The following is a 21858-nucleotide window of genomic DNA, read 5'->3' as shown; positions in this document are numbered from 1 at the left end:
AATGAAGGCTTCCGGAAAAAAAAAAAAAAAAAAGGAAAAAAAGGACGAAAATCAACCAAAGCCGGTATTCCAGGAATCTTCTCTGTATCCTAATCTAATAGATCTGGAGACCAAATTGTTCCCACCCCCGTATGCGGATCCACATCCGCCCTTGCTCTCACAGGTTTCATCGGGAAAAGCCAGGAAGAGAACCGAGCCTTCAGCTCATCCCAGAGAAGGGGGCCCCGCCCAGGGAACTTGGGAAAAAACAAGAGAAATGGCCAATGTAGCAGAAAAAGACCCGGAAGTCCCCTCCTCCACTGTTCATGCGTTTCCGGTCCGGGCGGGACCAGCCAGAGAGGGTGGAGAGTGGACATATCAGTATTGGCCCTTTTCCACTAGTGATTTGTACAATTGGAAAACCTAGACTCCCTCCTTCTCTGAAAAACCGCAGGGTCTTATTGATCTGTTAGAGTCTATCCTTTTTACTCATAATCCCACTTGGGATGATTGTCAGCAACTGTTACAGGTGCTTTTCACTACAGAAGAGCGCGAGCGGATCCTGTCAGAAGCTCAAAAAAATGTGCCAGGGGTGGATGGGAGGCCCACAATACAGCCTAACCTCATTGAGGAGGGGTTCCCCTTGGTGCGACCCAACTGGGACTTCAAACGCGTTGAAGGTAGGGAGCGTCTCCGGGTATACCGTCAGACTCTTATGGCCGGCCTTAGAGAGGCCGCCAGAAAGCCGACTAATTTGGCCAAAATAAATTCAGTGAGGCAGGAACCAAATGAGAGCCCAGCAGCCTTCCTTGAAAGGATAATGAAAGCTTTTAGACAGTATACCCCTATGGACCCACAGGCAGATGAGTCACGAGCGGCAGTTATATTAGCATTTGTAAATCAAGCAGCCCCCGATATTTAAAAAAAATTACAAAAGATAGAAAGGTTAAATGAACAATCCTTGCAAGATCTAGTGAGGGCAGCTGAGAAAGTTTTTAATCATAGAGAGACCCCAGAAGAGAGAGAGGACCGCATTAGAAGAGAAAAAAGAGAATTTAGAGCTGAAAAAACCATAAAAATCAAAAAGAGCTGGCCCAGATATTTTTTGCTGGGGTTGAAAACAAAAACAGGTTCCAGAAAGGAAAAAAATTGGACTCAAAAACTGAAAACAAAACGACAAGGCGTAAGCTTGAGAAAAACCAATGTGTGTTTTGTAAGGAGTTTGGACATTAGAAAGATAAATGCCCCAAGAAAAATCTAAAAGAGGAGCCTAAGAACCCCAAGAACAAGACTCCCTCTCCAGACAGTTATATCCTCTACGGGGGTGAGGATAGCGACTAGGGGGGTCAGGGCTCGAAGCCCCTCCCCGAGTCCTGGGTAACTATAAATGTGGAGAGGAAACCGGTTGGCTTCATGGTGGACACAGGAGCCCAATACTCAGTCTTAAACCAAAAAGATGGACCCATGTCTAAGAAAAGTAGCTGGGTGCAGGGAGCAACCGGGACTAAACGATATGGATGGACTACAAAACGGCATGTGAACTTGGGGGCCCACCAGGTGACCCATTCTTTTCTGGTGATACCTGAGTGTCCAGCGCCCTTGTTGGGAAGGGATTTACTGTCTAAAGTAAATGCCCAAATTCATTTCGACCACGGGCAAGTGTCGGTTTTAGATGGGACCGGGCATCCTCTTCAGGTCTTGTCTCTGGCATTAAAAGATGAATACAGACTCTACTTGCCAGAGGCCCCAGCGACAATAAGCCCCGAAGTACAACCATGGGTTCAAAGATACCCTCAGGCCTGGGCTGAAACAGCAGGAATGGGACTGGCCAAACAGAGGCCCCCTATCATTGTGGAACTGAAAGCCAGTGCTTCCCCGGTGAGGGTACGACAGTATCCCATGAGTCAAGAGGCTCGACAAAGAATTACTCCTCATATACAACACCTCACAGATGCTGGGGTCCTGAAAAGGTGCCAGTCCCCATGGAACATTCCTCTGCTGCCTGTAAAAAAGCCTGGGGGAACTGATTTTAGACCGGTTCAAGATCTACGAGAAATCAACAAACGGGTAAATGATATTCATCCTATGGTTCCTAACCCTTATACATTGCTAAGCAACTTGCCTCCAAGCTACATTTGGTACACTGTTGTAGATTTAAAAGATGCCTTTTTTAGTTTGCCTCTTGCCCCCGCAAGCCAAGAGATCTTTGCCTTCGAATGGCAGGAAGACGGTGGTCAGACCCCTGTGCAGCTGACATGGACTCGCTTACCACAGGGTTTCAAAAACTCGCCCACGTTATTTAATGAGGCCCTGGACGAAGACCTCCATGAGTATCGGGTTGACCACCCTACCATTGTTTTATTACAATATGTTGATGACCTTATGCTGGCGGCGGCTACAGAAAAAGAGTGCCAAGAGGCAACAGGTGACCTTCTCCAAACCTTGGGGACTTTAGGTTACCGGGCTAGTGCCAAAAAGGCCCAGATTGCCAAGCAAGAGGTTACATACCTCGGTTATAAGATAAAACAGGGCCAGAGGTGGCTAACACAGGCTATGAAAAAAACCATCCTCCAGATCCCTGAGCCGGCTAACCCTAGACAAGTGAGAGAATTTCTGGAAACGGTGGGATATTGCCGGTTATGGATCTTGGGGTTTGCAGAAAAGGCCAGGCCCCTATATGAGGGGACCAAAGAAAACAAGGACTGGAAATGGACTGAGCCAATGAAACAGGCTTCCAAGAGCTCAGGCGAGCCTTGCTAGAAGCTCCTGCCCTTGCCCTCCCTGATCCATCTAAGCCTTTCCAATTATTTGTGGATAAAAAGCGGGGGATATAAAAGGGGTACTAACACAGAGATGGGGACCATGGAAGCGACCTGTAGCTTACCTTTCCAAGAGACTGGACCCAGTGGCAGCCGGATGGCCACCTTGCCTCCGTATCATCGCGGCCACCACGCTCTTAGTCCACGATGCTGATAAACTGACTTATGGACAGAGACTCTTGGTCTACACTCCTCATGCCATAGAGAGAGTTTTAAAGCAACCCCCAGGTAAATAGATTTCTATTGCCCGCTTGACGCACTACCAGGCCTTGCTACTTGACACCCCACGGATTCATTTCCAAACGCCCTGCACTCTAAATCCGGCCACTCTTTTGCCCAATCCGGGGGAAAAGAGCCCCCTCCATGATTGTGATCAGATACTGGCCGGGGTAACAGCAATGCGAAAGGACTTAACCGATACTCCACTGGATAACAGTGAGCTAAGATGGTTCACAGACGGCAGCAGTTATGTAAAAGATGGACAGAGACGGGCGGGAGCCGCAGTAGTAGATGACTCTGGACGGACGATATGGGCAGAGGCCCTTCCCCCGGATACCTCAGCACAAAAGGCAGAGTTAATTGCCCTGATTCAAGCATTAGAGAGAGCCAAAGAAAAAAGAATAACTATTTTCACTGACAGTCGCTATGCTTTTGGCACGGTACACATCCGGGGCCCGATATATCGGGAACGGGGGTTTTTGACAGCTGAAGGAAAAAAAATTAAAAACTTGCCTGAAATCCGTAGACTTTTAGAGGCTGTACAGATGCCTCGGGCTGTGTCAATAGTACACGTACCTGGACATCAGAAGGGTGACAGCCCCACGGCACGAGGGAATCGTGCCGCAGACCTGGCAGCTCGAAAAGTAGCTGATGAAGATTTCATCACCCCTATGTTGGCGATCGGACTTCCACCTCCAGGTATGGGAACTCTGCCCCCAACCCCTGAGTATTCATCCACAGACTTTGCTTGGATCCAAAAACACACCAACCTTCAAAAAGATAAAGATAGATGGTACTGAGACTCAGACGGCTACTTGATACTCCCTGCTCAGTTGGGACGGCAACTATGTGAGCATTTGCACTTGTCTACTCATCTGGGAGAAAAGAAGACTCTGATGCTCTTTCAAACTGCACGCCTGCGATTTCCCCGGCACCAGACAACTGTAAAGAACATAGTGCATGCTTGTAAGGCGTGTCAACAGATGAGGCCAGGAAAAGGACAACATGCAGGACTGAGGTATCGGGGAGAAGGATCAGGGCAACACTGGGAAATAGATTTCACCGAGGTAAGGCCAGGCAAGTATGGTTACCGGTACTTGTTAGTGTTGGTGGATACCTTCTCAGGGTGGGTAGAAGCTTTTTCTACAAAGGGAAAAACCGCGATGATAGTGGCAAAAATGATTAAAAAAAAAATAGTTCCCAGGTTTGGCCTGCCAGTGACCATCGGCTCTGATAATGGACCTGCGTTTGTGAGTCAAATAGTTCAGAGCCTTGCCCTAGCCCTGGGGACTAAATGGAAGTTACATTGTAAATACAGTCCACAGAGCTCAGGGCAAGTAAAAAAAATCAATCGGACCCTAAAAAAAACTTTAACTAAATTGGCTATAGAGACTGGCGGGGACTGGGTGACCCTCCTTCCCTTCGCCCTCTTCCGTGCGCGTAATACTCCTTATCAACTTAATCTGACCCCATTTGAGATTCTATATGGGAGACCTCCCCCTGTATGTCCAATATTTGAAGGAAAAAAACTACCGCCTCCCACGTTGGGGCAACTCCAAGAGGCCTTGATGGCCTTAAGCAAGGTGCACTTTCGTGTCTGGAAACTGCTCCGGGAAATACATGTGGGTCAAAATAAGGAAACTATTCCCTCACATGACATTGGCCCAGGAGACTGGGTGTGGGTCAAAAGGCACCAAACCAAGGCACTAGAACCTAAATGGAAGGGTCCTTATGTTGTTCTTCTTACCACCCCAACTGCCCTAAAGGTTGACGGTATCGGGCCTTGGGTGCATTGCAACCACGTACGCCCAGCTGCTTCAGCAGAGCAAAAAGACGCTAAAAAAGAATGGAAAGCATCTCTGCACCCGTCCAACCCCTTGAGGCTAAAGCTTCGAAGGCGCCAACAGGACCAGGACAACTCGGCTGGGCCCTCTTGTGGATGACCCAGTTACTCTGCTCCGGAGTTGCCAGCGTGAACCCGCATCAACCCGTCAAAATCACCTGGAAGCTGCAAAATGGACTAACACGAGAGGTGCTAAACTCCACTACCGCAATACATCCACCAAACACATGGTGGCCAGACTTGTACTTTGACCTCAAGCCGATGGTAAATGTGCCTTGGGCTAGGGGTTATCTCCGAAAACAAGGGTTCTGGGCATGCCCAGGTGCACCCAGGCATGACTGGAAGACCTGTGGGGGGGGGGGGGGCACAAGACTCTTATTGTAAAACTTGGGATTGTGTTACTTCTAATGATGGACCTCGGCGCTGAAAAGTAGAAAATTGAGATTTACTTAATTTTTCATTCGCCAAGCCCCTCCCTAGGGTCCTCGGAGATCCAACTTTTAGCTGTGAAAGTTGCAATTATGCACAAGTCAGAATAAGGTTCAATCCAAAAAAAAGCAAAAAAGAGGGGACCTGGATCTCTGGCCTATCTTGGGGACTACAGACGAGGGAATCAGGAGGGTTTGGGGTTGATGGAAAAGAGATTATAGTAGTGAGCCAGGTCTTAGAGCCAATTCTTGTACACAGTATCAGGCCCAACAAAGTAGAAGAGCTGGCTGTAACCCCCCGTCTAATGACTTCCATGCCAACATCTTTGGCAATGAGTCCCGAAGCAGAAGCGCTCACCGAAATAGATCCCCTATGGAAGCTGATTAGGGCAGCTTATGCCACCCTGAATCAGATCCATCCTGAGGCAACTAAATCTTGTTGGTTATGTTACAACTTAATTCCCCCTTATTATGAAGCAGTAAGCCTCAATGCCTCTTATGACTTGGCCAACAGCACCGATCCTCCTCAATGTCATTGGGGGGACCGAAAGGTGGGTCTGACGATGAAAGAGGTATGGGGAAAGGGCTTATGCATGGGCACGGTGTTACCAGCAAAGTCTCCACTTTTTGTGCATGTCGTTGAGCCTGATGATTTGCCTGTAGCTAAATGGTTAATACTTCAAATGGGGGGATGGTGGGTCTGTTCACACACGGGGCTAACTCCATGCCTGCATAGCTCAATCTTTGACCCCAGAAAAGAATTCTGTGTTATGGTGGCTGTCATGCCAAAGATTCTGTACCGACCAGAGAAAGCAATATATGATTATTGGGCCCAGAAATTAACTCTAAATCCTCCAAAAAGAACTTATAAAGTTAAGAGAGAACCTCTTACCGTCATAACCATAGCAACTATGTTTGGTCTTGGAATAGCCAGGGCTGGGACCAGAATAACAGCTCTGTCCCTGCAAGGCCAAAGATTTAACTCCCTGAGAGTGGCCATAGATGAAGACATTACCCGTATAGAGCAATCTATTAGTCATTTAGAATCGTCTCTAACTTCTCTATCTGAAGTAGTTCTGCAAAACAGGAGGGGATTAGATCTGCTCTTTCTGAAACAAGGGGGACTCTGTGCTGCCCTAAGAGAAGAGTGCTGTTTCTATGCTGATCATACAGGAATAGTTAGAGAATCTATGGCCAAAGTGAGAGGACTAGCCCAACGTAAACGAGAACGTGAGGCTCAACAGGGATGGTTTGAATCTTGGTTTCAACAATCCCCTTGGCTGACTACCTTAATCTCCACCTTGCTGGGACCCCTGCTAGTACTTTTACTAATGCTTACCTTTGGCCCATGCATTGTCAATAGACTTGTAGCCTTTGTAAAGGAACACATAAATACCGTACAGCTGTTTGTGCTTCGACAACAATATCAAACTGTGTCTCAGGACCGAGAGGAAGATTCCTCTATATGATCTAAGGACAGGGGGGAATGTTAGGGACCAAACGACGGTCTCTAGGACCTGAGTCATGTTTACCAGAAAGAGACAGGATATGCACTCATCCTGCCTGGCCAATCATGTAACGCCAGCTACTCCTGTAACTGAGACAAAGAACTGCCTGTATATAAGCCGCCATACTTCTTTGTTCACGGCTCTTGTCGGATTCCCTTGTGTGGGATGAGACTTGAGCCCTAGCACGCTAGAGATAAACTCCCTTCTTGTTTTTGTTTTTGCATTACTGTGGTGGACTTGCTCTCTCGGTCGGTTCGGAGATTCGGGCTCGGAGCATAACAATATAGTGGAACTATATGTAACCTTGTTCTGTATTTTCCAAGTCTCCTGTAAATGTGTTATCATACTTTCATAACTTAAAAAGAGAAGGGAAAATTACTCCCTTTGGCATGAAAACTAAATGGAGGTGAGGTAGTTAAACCAATCTACTTTCCTCAACTGTTGACATTACTTGAGGATTTACCGTACAGTCATGACTTAATCCCTTTCATGTCTTGAACAAAAAAAAAAAAAAAAAAAAAAACGAAAACACAAAAACAAAAAAGAAGGTCTAAGGTTAAAAATAGGTCTGTAATTTGGGAGAGACATTATTCACTTTCATATGGAAGAATGTACTTTTAATCTACTGTCAATTGCTATCCTTTCCAAAGAACACAATTCCAGCTCTCTGCAGGACGCTTTCCTAGTTAGTATAAAAACAGTGGAGTTGGGCCGGGTCTGAGTCCCCGGGGTGCTCCTGGCTCCCAGCCTGCCTCCCCGCCACCACAGCCTGAGTGTGACAAGAGGTACCAGGTCCCGCTGTCGCTGGACCGGCATGGGACCCTGGTCCGGCTCCACTTCACCCTGCTGGCCCGGTCACGGTCGGCAGGCCACTGTCGCCTTCCTCTTCTGGGTCCTGGTCTCTGCTCTTCCACTTAAAGGAGATTAGGGCCCCACCCTGTGGGGTGCCCAGCTCTCTTCCGTCAGTGAGCTCAGCCATCGGCCGAGAGGTGCCCGGGCCCTGCCCCGGCCTGCACTCGGCGCCCCACGTCTCGGTGGCCTTCGCCTACCGGAACCACTCCTTCAGCTACGCCTCCCGTGTCCGGGCTAGTGCCCGCTTTACCAGCTCCGCTCCAGCCTCAGCCTCGTGGAGAACCTCACGCTCCTAGTGTTCACCTACGTCTCCTCTCCGGAGGACTTCAGCGTGCCCGAAAACGCTTCCATTGTGTTCAGGGCCTTCTCCCTGTCACAGGCTCCTCACCTGCACTCTGACGGCGGACCAGGAAGCGCACAGTAAGCCAAGAGGCTCGCAAGTCCGACAGCCGGAAACAGCAGCTCTTCATCGACTCCGTCTTCTGCAGGCCGCCAGCGGTCTACTTCCGGTACATGTATCGTGAGCCTGGAGTACCCACCATGTTTGCCATCCTAGGGTACACCGCTGTCCTAACCAACATGGCAGCCTGGTGGGACTTCCAGAACAAAGAGCTGCTGGTTACCTCTCAGCCAGCCTGAGGAAAAACGGTTCTAAGCCCTCTCTCCTGTTGGAGACGAGGCCCACTGCCCAGAAACTAATAACAAATACCACTCTGACCTGCTCTCACCATCTATGTCCTCGCTGGGACCAGGACAAGGCTTCACCCAGCCCTGAGGGCTTCTCCTTTCCCCCACCCCAGGTGAAGGCACAGGGGCCTTCAGGTAGCACCACCAGTTCCTGAGAAACATTCAGAAGCTGAGCTGGCCAGAGAGCTCCACCCTCTGGTGCTAAAAAAAGTCCTGAGGTTCATAACCATGATCCCGTTCTTGGCCTTTATATAGCAACCTCTCGCTGAGGTCAGGGACCACACTGCTACCAGGAAACCACAGCCATTTCTCGCCACAGGGTCATTCACTTGACTTGCGTGTCTGATGATCTGCTCCGGACATGCAGGCCTGTGACCACAGTTCTCTGCTAAGGTTGCCCAGGTGTCCTAGTCCTGACTTCACCTCTGATTTGTTGTGTGCCCTTCCCTATCTGGGGGTTTCCCAGGTGGCACTAGTGGCAAAGAAGCCTCCTACCAATGCAGGAGACATACGAGACATGAGTTCAATCCCTGGACGGGTCAGGAAGATCCAGTGGAGAAGAAAATGGCAAAAAACTCCAGTATTCTTGCCTGGAGAATCCCACAGACAGAGGAGCCTGGTGGGTACAGTCAACAGGGTTGCAAAGAGTCAGGCACAACTAAAGGGACTTAGCACACACTTCCCTATCTGAGCTTCTGTATGTCTGCATGGATGAAGGGGAGTGGGGGAGCTGTCTGATTTCCAAAGGCTCTGCCAGTCTGTGCTTCTTGCTGTGGAGGTGGTGTTCTGTACCTAAAGCAGGACCTGCTCCTTCTATAATCTCTGGCTTACAGACCCTTCCTCCGTGGCAAAGGAGTCAGGTAGAGGGATCAGAGGCACAAATTCCTATCCCAGAATGGGCTCTGGTGTCCCCCCATCCTCCCTACTGCCTCAAGCCCTGTGCTCTTTTGGTTGTACATTCTATTTCAAAGGAAAACAAATTTTTTTTAATTGCCAAAGGGAAAAAAAAATCAGAAGTTGATTACCCTACTTCTCAAAATACTGGATATTAAGCTCCAGTATACATCAGAATGATCTGAGAGGCCTATAGAAATACAGATTCGAGTTCATTACAGTGTGGAGTGGGGCAACAATGTGCATTTAAAACAAGCACTTCCAGGTGACTGATTTAAAACTAAAACTGTACTTTGAGAAACTAAGACAATTAAAGCCGTTGCTTAACTGACTGCCTCTATTTCTCTCCCACCACTCCATCCTTCTCCACCCTACAACCACCTCCTACACTGGAACCCAACCAGCCCACTGCTGTGCTCCTCCTTACTGTTGACCTCTTTCCTTCTCCCTTGCCCTGCCTGTGCAGGACTGTTTATTCTTCACAACAGTGCAATAGGGAGGGTAGTTTCTGGCTATCTAGACTCTAAAGCCAGTACACCTGGCTTCCAATCCCAGAACCGTTTTATAAACCGTTTGGTAAAAGTGGCCAACCTCTGTGAGTCTCAGATAACTCCTCTATCAAAGACTGAGGTTAAAATAGCCACCCCAAGATTACTAGTACATCAGCACCAGCGGTATTTTATTTAGAGGCTAAACGTATTAATTTGGTTTTCTTATCTCCTGTAAAACCTTCAACACTAACAGAACAGCTCTCGTGCTTTAAGCAGTTAGCATTCCTAGAGACACTCTTATCTCCTTACTGTGCAGGTCTATAAATCCAGTTCTCTAAGAATTTAAGAGTAGACACTTAATTTGAAATTTTTTACAGCTATAGTTTCAGAAATAAAATTTGTGTCAGTTTAAGTAATCACGCACTTGTTTTTCCAGAAACACTTTATAAATTTATACATTCACACACACACACAAAGAGCAGATACTTAAGAAGCTGCATTGCTGCTGCTAAGTCACTTCAGTCGTGTCCAACTCTATGCGACCCCATAGACGGCAGCCCACCAGGTTCCCCCGTCCCTAGGATTCTCCAGGCAAGAACACTGGAATGGGTGGCCATTTCCTTCTCCAATGCATCAAAGTGAAAAGTGAAAGTGAAGTCGTTCAGTTGTGTCCAACTCTTAGCGACCCCATGGACTGCAGCCCACCAGGCTCCTCCATCCATGGGATTTTCCAGGCAAGAGTACTGGTGTGGGGTGCCATTGCCTTCTCTGAAGAAGCTGCATTCGATCAGTATAAATTCTAAAGTTAATCCAAATCCCTAAGGGTAGCCTACCCTCACTTCCTCAGTTATGAGATTTAGTTAATAATCATGGTTCCTTATTTTGAGGCCAAGGTGGAATAATACAACCACTGATACTTAGGGGTCCATCAGTTCAGTTCAGTCGCTCAGTCGTGTCCGACTCTTTGCGGCCTCATGAATCACAGCATGCCAAGCCTCCCTGTCCATCACCAACTCCCGGAGTCCACTCAGACTACCATCCATCGAGTCAGTGATGCCATCCAACCATCTCATCCTCTGTCGTCCCCTTCTCCTCCTGCCCCCAATCTCTCCCAGCATCAGAGTCTTTCCAATGAGTCAACTCTTCGCATGAGGTGGCCAAAGTATTGGAGTTTCAGCTTTAGCATCATTCCCTCCAAAGAAATCCCAGGGCTGATCTCCTTCAGAATGGACTGGTTGGATCTCCTTGCAGTCCAAGGGACTCTCAAAAGTCTTCTCCAACACCACAGTTCAAAAGCATCAATTCTTTGGCACTCAGCTTTCTTCACAGTCCAACTCTCACATCTATACATGACCACTGGAAAAACCATAGCCTTGACTAGATGGACCTTTGTTGGCAAAGTATTGTCTCTGCTTCTGTTTCCAGTTTCCCCATCTATTTCCCATGAAGTGATGGGACCAGATGCCACGATCTTCGTTTTCTGAATGTTGAGCGTTAAGCCATATTTGCCACATAACCACCTTGCCATCTACAGCAGATGGTATAGCTCATACAGTGGATGTTTAAGTACAGAAAGTGGGTGAAGGGATGCAGTTGACCAGCCCAGCCCATGTTCAAATATTCTGAGCATTTACCATGTATAAAAAAAAAAATACTAGACAATGTGAAAGGCTAAAAGATGCATGAAAAGGCTAAAAGATGTTTCTACTTTCCAAGGAACTTAGTCCTGTTGAGGAAAGGAACTCCTGATAATGTTTTTCTCCACAAAGACTATCACCCTCCAAGAGTCATCATGGTTATTCTCTTCAGAAAGCAGAGGGTATAAAATTAAAGAGTAGGTATGATTTGTAAGACAGATGTACATTTCACAAATATCATCCCCCATAAAAGGGATTCAAAAGAATGCCTATGAGGATTTTATGTTCTCATTCTATTTTCCTAACAACCCTGAGTGGTAGGTATTATCTCCGTTTAATAGATGAAAGTGAGGCTCAACTGTTACCTAAGCATTGGCCCAAGTTCACAAAGCTTGGAGGTGGTGGTGGTGCAAGGAACAAAGCTGTTATAACCCCAAGGTTCATCATCCTCCCGAGTTTAAATTCAAGTATTCTTCCAGCTCCAGGTCACCCAAGCATTTAGTCCTCATGTTTTGCAATTGCAAAGTCTAAACTATGACATTTTAGATGACCTTTCCTGCTGTCAGTAGCTACAGAACCATTTTACTCCACAATGACCACACTGTTCGCCATATACACTTTCAGAAAGTTTAAAATTGTTAAATAACAGCACAGGTGGTACAGTGTAAAAAATCTGCCTGCCAATGCAGGAAAATTTGGGTTCAATCCCTGGGTCAGGAAGATCCCCTGGAGAAGTAAATGGCAACCCCACTCCAGTATTCTTGCCAGAAAACCCCATGGACAAACGAGCCTGGTGGCCTACAGTCCATGGGGTTGCATAGAGTCAGACATGACAGAGTACACACACAAATCACAGTTCAGATGACCCCCACACACCATCAAAGTATGGACAAGCTTCAGGAAGTAGTTATTAGTCAACTGGCCAAACAGAGCCAGCAGATGGACAAACAAAACGGAGTACAAACTTTCTACAGTACCTGCTTCTTCTCTCCCCAGTCCTGTGGCAGGGGGCAGAACGGCACAAAAAGTAAGGTCCAAGGTCTAGGCTCTCTCCTCAAAACCCCATCGACCCTCAGAAGGGTCAAGGCAACTGCATGAGCACTGAAGGATTACTTAATAGCCCAAGAAAAGGTCAGTGTTGTATAGGAAAAATGTATAATGTACAGGCTAATTCTATTTTTGTGTAAAATAAAAACCATGATTTACGCATACATAAAGATGTGTCAGTAAGCACAGGGGAAGTTTTCCATAGCACACACACCAAATATATGGTTACCTCTGGCACATACAATCAAAAGGACAGAGAGATTTCCACTACTTGCTTAATACCACTTTTTAAACCTAGTATTATGGGTCATTTTCACCTTGCTTCAGTATTAACAAAATCTTTCTTGTCCACCTTTAGTAATTTTAAAATGCAGCTAAGACAGTTCTGAGTTATGAATATCACTCGTCTGTCTGAAACTTTCCACTGACTCAAACCCCTGGTGTGGAGTGGCAGAATCCTGGTTTGCAATCCTGAGACATCCGAGACAGCTGTTTTTTTTTTAAGTGGTTTCCTATCACACGATGGTTGAACAGAAAGTACTAATGTACGTGCAAGTGCTTGATTGACTATATGAAGGCTGTGATTCCCCCCTTTCTCCTAAGCTTTTTTTACACTCCTCTTCAGGCACTTTTGACCTGGTCAGCTCCTAGCTTTCACTGAAGAATGTTACCAGGAGCTGTATGGTCCTCAAGTATTTCAAGGGTAGATCAATTCCTCATCCTAAATTTCAGCAAACTGCAAATCTGGAGAGGAGAAATTCCTAAAATCTGATAAAAGACGTAGGTAGAGAAGGTGGCATTTCTCTGTCCTGCATGAGAAAGCCCTCATGTAGCTTGCTTTGCCAAAAGCCAAGAACTCCCCAAAGTTAAGTTCCCTTTCTGACAAAGGCTCCAGACTGAATCCAAGACAGTCATTTGATGAGGAAATTCTGGCCAAGAAGATGGCTGCCAGGAACAGCTGCCAGCTCTCCAAGCCGACGTTCGCCATCACCTCACAACTAGGACACAAATGGAAAAACATTTAGGTGCACAGAGCAATCCTGGTCAAAGTAGGGAAAAAAACCTCACGCCAAGAATGAAACTGCTGAAACCTAAAAATGTGTGCAACAGACCCAGGCAACCCACAGTGGCAAAGAAACAGCTAACTGGAAGGCCAAAAGACTAAGCAATTGCTTAAAAACTTTCCATGAGCCCATTTTGACCTTAGGGAACCATTAACAGTAACGTTATAGTGCTTTCTGGAATTTTACGATATATCCTCAATAGGTTCTTAACCCAGTTAAGTCCACCCAAAAAAACGGTTTAACCCCGCAATAATGCAACAATGTAACAAATTCCAGCAGCAGTCACACCTACAGCAAGAGTAACTGCTCAAGCCACCCATTTCTGGAAGTAAAATGACTAATGAACGTTCAACAAATAATATAAATTCTCAAAAATTACAGCTACTCCATTTCACAAGCAGAATATACTTAATGAAGCAAGGATGACTATTTTCATCCTTCATATAAGGCATACTCAATAGTAGGGTCACAAATTACTATCTCTTCCAAAGAAGTTATTTATGTATTAATGAGGAAGACAGTTTGCTTTAAAAAAAAAAAAACTTTGTAATATAAATTACTAAAAAATTATACCACAGAAAATATACTAACACCAAAATTATTTCAGTAAACAGTTTGAAATTGTCTTTAATCCCTTTTACTGATTCTTGCTTAACAATATTCAGTCTTCCAGCTGAAACCAAAGTACTTTCTTGGAATCCTTAATAGAATTATATCTCTGGGGAAAATACTCTTTCCAACAAGAAATATTAAGAAATCCAATGGTCTAGATTTCACAATTCTTTTGTTAAAAAAAAAAAAAAAAAACAGAACAGTTACCTGTGTCTCTTTAATTTCAGAAGAATTGCTATTATACAACAAACTTTTTATTTTTTTCCATTCATAAAAACAGTCCACAACATTCATAAAACATAGTAAAAGAAATAAGACACTTTTCAGGTGGATTCTCTTAAAGAACAGATGAGTTGGTAGCAGTGTAGTTATAGATGGAAACAAACACAATCCATATAAAAACAGGATTTGAAGCGGGAGAGGGCAGATATATACCAAAGTAAATTTTGAGCTTTCGGCCATGCAACTCAACATCTGAGTTCTCCTCACTTAAAAACCAAACTAGGTGCTTTAAACAGGTGTTCACAGAAAAGGCTACAAAAGTACTGCAAAATGTTAGCCTTACATATACCAGAAAAAAGAGAAACAAAAATTAATAAATCCCCTAGCTAATCACAAGTTTTCCCTGACAGAGACAGACACAGAAAAATAACTGTTTACAAGCTTAGCTTCGAGGTACAATAGCTTACAGCTCTCACATGGGTGTTCCTCACTCATGCTCTTTTCAGTATAAACAAACAGGTTTATGTAATGGAATACATATTTGAAGAATTCCTTTAAAAAAATCACAAGTTCTATTTTATATATGCAACAAATTTTTAATTATGTACTGAAAATAAATTACAGAAAATAACTTTAAAATGCAACAGAGGACAAAGTCACGATAAACATTCCCATTGAATTCCCTCGAGGGTGGGGGGTGGGGTGGGGAGTGAGATTGCAGTGCTCAAGAAGATAAATATCACAAATGTATCAAAAACTTCAAATTGTCTATGCATTCATACACTGACATGAGCCACAAACATTCCTTCACAGGGACTGTACTCATTAGCCTACCACAGAACCAGATTTTGCCATAAACTACAAAACTTTTAATACAAAATTGTATTTATATATTTATAATTCATATACATGCCCTATCTGTGATTTTAGAAAATAAAAGCTACACACTGTACAGACACTCTTAACTCATAGCTGTAGGCAACATTTTTGGATGGAATTTCTCCCCCAATAAAATTAATGGCATATTTTATGTACATGAAGACTAAACCGCATAAAGACAGTTTAGTTTCCGAGATATGCATCTCGTTTTAGGGCAGGTTTATAAATTTAAAAAGGCAAGACAAATGTACACTTCAGAATCACTTTCTTAGCTACAAGAGTTGTCGTGTAATTTCTGTGAAATTTCTGATACATGCATTTATGTAATACTGGTATTGAAGGCAGTAAAGCAATATATACTTTTAATGTCGTGGCTCAATAAAGGCTTCATTGTCATTCCAATCTGAATCTTGCTACAGTGATTCATAACTTCTCTAAAAATTAAAATTTCAATGGGACACTGTGTTAAAAAGACTCTAAATAGATTTCTTAAAATATTTCCCTGAAATATCCTTTTACATAAGACAAATTTCACTAACATCAAAGAAGAAGAAAAAAAAAAAAAAGAATTAAACATGGCACCAGTGTGCATGATAAACTAATGCTCCTCAGCCAATCATCATGTCTCAGGAGCCATGAACAGAATGCTTAAAACCAACAAACAATTTCACACTCTGTGGCAGCCATCTGTGAAGCCAGTTATGCTAAACTACTTCTACAGTTGATTGTAAACTTTGGTTTATTTTTATTTGAGTTCTCATTGTACAGCAAGCATGAAAAAAAGGGAGAGTGGAGTCCATGAGGAGATGAAGTGTCAGTCTGTCTTTAATCTGGCATGATGAGACACCTGGTCAGTCAGGCCTGCTTTGATAGAGTTTGTTACAGACTGCCTTATGTTTTCCTCCATCAAATTATCACCCAGGGGCTTCAATACCTGTGGTATGAGAAATGTGCAAAACAAATAAAAACATGAGGTAAAAAAAGAGTTACATATAAAAATAGATATAAAAATTCAATTCAAAGCAATGAAGAAAATAACCAGGAATGTGGGAAATAAAAAGATGCTTCTCCCAAAAAAAAGTTATGATGCTACAAATAATGCAGTTAGACATTTTATAATGTAACAAAAATTACTTTCTTCCTATTCAAACCATTACAATTCCTATGAGATGGATGTGCAATTCCATACCCTATATGCAGCATCAAATCTGGTATGTATACAGCATTTATGCAGACCGGCCCAGACGGTCCTGCTTATTGTCCTACATGTATAAGTGTGAACACTTCAGATAGGGAAAAAAGTTAAAAATACTGTCTAATTTTTCTTCTTGTTATTGGTGGATGACAGTCTCTGTCGCTGTGCTGACGAAAGAACACGATGAACCATTCGACGTCTAGTAACTTCGAACAGTTTGGAAAACACCTAAAACATGGAGTGATTCGTTAGCAGGATGACTCAGAGGGCCTTGAATTTAAAGAGTTTAATTAAGACTATAAAAACTTGAGACTTCATAGTTTCTCACCTTCCTGGGACTCCTCTGAAGCAAAAGAAAAGAGAAATGCAAAAAAATTTAGACAAGGTTTGTTGACACTGCACAGACCTTCCGCCTACTGATCATCTTACCTCGACTATACTAAAAATAATTGTACACACTTTAGATTCCCGTTGACCTGTTTTGTGATAGTGGCACCTCTAAAATCCTAGAATCAGTGATGTACTGGAGATGACTGATTTTCAAAAGACACTGTACTATTACTGAAATTCCATGTGGCAGAAAATTAATAATGATTCAACACTTTTAAAGTAGATAGTACTTTAAGTGATGCTGTGATAGCTTTCTTTTTTTTTTAGATTGTGATAACTTTTAATCCATCTTCTGTCAGAACATATCAGAGGAATATAAAGAATGAACTTTTTAAAGATATAAAAATTTAATAAATATCCAGACATAAGCTTCCAAATCAGATCTGAATAGAGCATTTCTCTAAAGAAATATAAAATGCAAATTAATATAATGGGTCACTATATAAAATAATAATGACATTATTAGTAGAAAAATCAGCATCAATCAACTTCTTCAGTCTTTGACTTTAAAACCAAAACCAGCATGGACCCACATTATCTTAAATCTTCAAATAAGCCCAATACTTCATCGGCCCAGAAATGGTATCTGAAAACGCTTTTTATATTGTCCATCAGTAATAACTGTAGCTTTCATTCTTGATATGATGCTCAGGTATTTCATGATGATCATTTTAATGACAATATCCTTAAGTGGAATTTTCTGAACACAGGCAATTCCAGACAACAGTTGGCTGATACACAACAAGGCTTTCCTTAGTAGATACTTGTCAGGCCCAACTTTGAATTCTGGTTTGAGGTAAAAAATCATGATTTGAATTCTGGTTGAGGCAACAGATTAAGAAAAGCTGGCTCACTGTGGTACTCTGCTTTGCTCATTAGCATTTCCGTAGTACAGAAGTCAAAGATTATTCACTGTAAGAATTCCCTATAAGATTGTTCTTTGTAGTAAGTACATCAGTAAACCACTACTATCTTCATGGAAGGCAATGAAGACCTGAATATCACCCATTTTTCCTGGAATATAGGCATGCATTGCTTCTTATCAATCCTAGTAAGAAACTTCAGAAGAACTCTACTTCCAAACTTATTTCCTTACCTTCATAACTCTTGCACTGATATTTTCTTTTCTCAAAAAAAAAGGGGGGGAGGGGGAGGAAATCCTTAAAGACTCTGGTCCTGCCCACTTGTCTGGTATAATCAGGCCTATAACTAAGAAACTATCCAGAGTATCACAGATATAAGTCAACCAAAGCACACTATAACTTTAAAGGAAAAAAAACTTCAGTTTATATATATTCAGATTATGCATCTAAACAAAACAGAAAATATCCTTTTGCCATTCTCCATATAAAGAAAAAGTAGGTGTGGAAATATTGGGGGTGAGGGTGGGGAATGGGGGACTGGAGGAGGGGTGGGGAGCCACAAGGATAAGATTAGTCACTGAAAAACCAAAAGATAGATACCAACCTGTTCCCATAGTGTTTCAGCAATCTGATCAATCACTGTTCCAATTTCTCTGAACTCCCCAGAGTATTTAACATATGCCCAAGTACAAAGAGACGTCAGTGCTAACCCCATGACAAGGTTACACAAGACGGCTATAGAGTTTAGGCCAACGAAGCCAGTCAGTCCTGAGATTATATACATAGCAAACATGACCGCAAACAGTGTGGCAGGGGTACGAGCAGCATAGAAGATATTTTTGCCATCATTGTGCTTTATAAAATTTGCATAGGTTTCTTCAATTTCAGCCTCAAGCTGGTCCTGATAACGACGGCAGAATTCATCTCCACCCATTTTTTTCACTGAACGAAACTGTTTAATCGCCACTTCCTTAAGATCCAGGTGTTTTCGCTCCAGATCTGAAGGTGCAATGTAAGGCTTGTCCCCACCACATACCTGTGCAGACAGTAGGACAGATTACATGTTGGAAATAAGTCACACTTGAAAGAAATTCCATCAGTGAAGTTAAACCATCTAATTGGTTTAGTTTTAAATTTGTTTGTAATACTACACACGTCATCATAACCCACACATTTCCTATATATTTAACTGACTCAGGCAAAATAAATTTTCCCAATTAACTATATACCAATAAAGACAAAAAGAATTACACTACAATCTGTATTGATGTCAGCTGACCCAGCAATACACCAAAAAAGACTGCTGGCAAGAAAGTGGGTTAAGAGGTGTAACACATAAAAAAGGTACTTGAATATTTGAATTAGCAAGCTTAGCACAGAAATTGCTATTGGTCTTAGGACAATGTTACTAACATCAGAAGCTACTGATAATAGCACTCTGAATCATGTGTCAAAAAATATTTTAGTGCGGTCTATGTAATAACTTACTACTCTCATCCTGCACTCTAACGATGGAAATTATAATCTTATTTATTTCCAGTAGAGATGATAAAAGAAAATTTGGGAATGATGTAACGTGACAATGTATAAGCAGTACGAATTGGTTCAATGATTTTAAATATAAAAATCTTCTCACTCTAGTGCTAATATAAATGTCAGTCACCAACCTGCTCCATACTTTTGCAATAGATCTCTCTTGCTCCTGCTACTGCAGCAAGATTATTGGCTTCAGCTGTTGCCTAAAAAATAAAGTAAAATGTGCCAACTTTATGTGAAATATCTGATGACTGTAAATGCTGATTAAGACAATAAATTATGTACAGTGACCAAGTCCGAGAAAAATATTATCAACTTCCAGTTTTCCCTTCTAATGGAGGAAACACTATTATAAAGGATATAGTAACTGCTTCTAATAGGACTACCTGACTAATTTTGTTTTGTTTAGATTTGTTAAAGTGAGTTTGTAGAATAGAACACATATGCCCAGGAAATTACAAGAGAATTAAATAAATACAGCCCTAATATATGTCCCGTCTCCAGGTGCAAAGAATTAAGAATACTCATATGGTCCTTTCTCTCATAATCAGTATGACACAGGATACATTTTTAAGTCCACAAAACTGTTTACTACATGGATTTTATGAAACAACAGTTTAATCCACTATAAAATTAGGAAGTTGCCCAAAGTAGCAATTTTTTAAAAAATGAAACAGGTTAAAATAACATTGCCCCTAAAGAACACCTTTTTTAAAAAAAAGAAAGAAAGAAAAAAAAAAAACTATAATCACTAGAAGTAGCTGTCACTCATTAAAATAAAGAGGAAAATAAGCCTATTTCAAACAACATTCACTGTCAAAGACCCAGAGAACAGAAGCAGCTTGGTTCAGCAAGGCCCACATCAAGCTATCTTCTGAAACAGAAATTTTCCTACATTTCTTGAGCAACTGAAGAGAAAGCACCAAGGACCTTCATTTCTATGAAGGTACTGTGTGGGTACAAGGTCTGCAATCTGTAGTTACAAAAACTCAAAAACTTCAGGACCCATGCCTTAAGTATCTAAAATGCATTTGCATGCAAAGAAGCACCACCCCATTTCCAGCATTTCTCTCTAAAGCAGATTTTTTTTTCTCTCTCATACATAAATGTATGTACAACATACACACTACCTGAAGCATGGACTTTGGATGTGGAAGTTCCTCTCCTTGATAAATTTTAATGTAAGCCTAAAAATACAGAAGACTCATTATATTGATAGGTTATGCACTTTGGCTCCATATCCCCAAAGAAACATCATTAGATAGAAAAATGATTCACATTATTAAAAGGAAAAGTCGAAGCTTTAAAAATCATATACTTTCATTCCAACAAAGTTAACCCTATTCTCAACATTATTAAAAATGTGTGTTGCAAAATAATATCCTAGAGAAATATCTCTAAATATAACTTCAACTTGGCAGAAAAGTTGTTTCATATTGAAAGTTACATATAAAATGCCATCTACTCTATGAAAAGAAATCCACAATTCTCTCCTACTGCCAAACTGCCAATGTTTCAAATAAATATGTAACAAAACATTTTAACTCAGTATTTTACTTTGTGGTTTAAGAGTAAGAAAGATGAAAATTTTTAAGTAAGTTCCATATAGGAATCTTCCATCTCAACTTTCATCTGACTCTTAAATTATTTCATAACTAAACAAAGATAGTATGAAAGCGATCAAGTGTCCATTAAATAACACAAAAATGCCCTCTTTCATTAACTCTATTTTCCCATCCATCTACAACTACTACAAATAATCACAACCCTCAACAGTGGCCTTGCTCTGGCAAGCAAGTTATAAAGACTAGAGAGCAGAGGGGTGAAAAAAAAAAAATCTGTGAATAATTTACTTGAGCTCAGAACCCACTTTTGATAACTTTCAAAGGCTCTCATCAAGTACTCAGACTCTGAGAGGTTTTTTATGAGAACTCAAGATGCAGAATTATGCTCCCAATATCTATTATAATTTTCAAATGATAGAGTGGTAGTATAATATTATGAATGGTTCTTCTGTGCATATCAGGGCTGGATAAAAAGTAGGGTAACTGTATAAACAAATAAAATCACTGTGTAGAAGATACATGTTGTCTGCTACAATCTTAAATATTCTAAAATATTGATACATCCAATTCAAGACAAAAAAATTATAAATTTTACCTAATTGCTTTAAAATACAGATGATAAATTTTTATAACATACAAATGAGTTTTAAGTCAACTATATTTCTAACTTACACAAAGTCATTTAATGTAAGCATTTTCCTACCTTAAAGTATTCTACAAGATCTCTACAAGTGACTTTAGATCCACTTATCTCTTTTTCTACCAAATTTTCTGGGGCAAGGAGCAAGGGAACCAGATTTCGAAGCTCTCGTTTAAACTCTTCATCAATATCTGATGGGCATGAAATTAGTCAACATATTAGTGAAAAAAAAAAAAGTCACCATTGGTAAGAGCTAATGAGATTCTATTTTATAAAACAAGAGTATGACACTTAAGTATAGATTCATTTCAAAAAACTCATCCAAACCTGTCATATTGACACATCTCCTAGGAAAAAATATAATGCCCCCCCCAACTCTAGTACCCCATTTTCTTCATCTTCCAATAATTCTGTCAGCTCAAATAATAAAAAAAACTGTGAACTATCAAAACAAATTCCACATCAAGTATTTTAAGTAAACTATCCTT

The 21858-nt window shown here is 42.0% G+C and overlaps 1 protein-coding gene and 1 pseudogene across 5 annotated transcripts in view; one reads left to right on the top strand and one right to left on the bottom strand.

Annotated features, from left to right (window-relative positions):
* Nucleotides 1-5851: 5851 nt before the first annotated feature.
* LOC114113724 (post-GPI attachment to proteins factor 2-like) lies at nucleotides 5852-8471 on the top strand (annotated as a pseudogene).
* Nucleotides 8472-14283: 5812 nt separating this feature from the next.
* The window catches only part of ATL2 (atlastin GTPase 2), a 69750-nt gene continuing 62175 nt past the window's right edge, over nucleotides 14284-21858 (bottom strand). For 3 of the 5 annotated variants that reach the window (XM_015094430.3, XM_012173507.4, XM_042246266.1), the window contains 6 exons: nucleotides 21434-21561; nucleotides 20296-20352; nucleotides 19297-19368; nucleotides 18234-18665; nucleotides 16705-16719; nucleotides 14284-16604 (listed from right to left, as the gene is read on the bottom strand). In XM_015094430.3, the coding sequence (XP_014949916.2) occupies nucleotides 16497-16604; nucleotides 16705-16719; nucleotides 18234-18665; nucleotides 19297-19368; nucleotides 20296-20352; nucleotides 21434-21561 (812 nt within the window). In that variant the 3' untranslated portion in view covers nucleotides 14284-16496. The remainder of the gene's footprint in view (nucleotides 16605-16704; nucleotides 16720-18233; nucleotides 18666-19296; nucleotides 19369-20295; nucleotides 20353-21433; nucleotides 21562-21858) is intronic. The other 2 variants (XM_027966920.2, XM_060412257.1) reach the window with 1 other exon arrangement.

The sequence above is a fragment of the Ovis aries genome, chromosome 3 (genome assembly GCF_016772045.2).
Source record: "Ovis aries strain OAR_USU_Benz2616 breed Rambouillet chromosome 3, ARS-UI_Ramb_v3.0, whole genome shotgun sequence".
In the NCBI taxonomy this organism is placed as follows: Eukaryota; Metazoa; Chordata; class Mammalia; order Artiodactyla; family Bovidae; genus Ovis; species Ovis aries.
The sequence above is the reverse complement of the archived record's forward strand: the minus strand, read 5'-3'. Positions and strand labels throughout refer to the sequence as shown.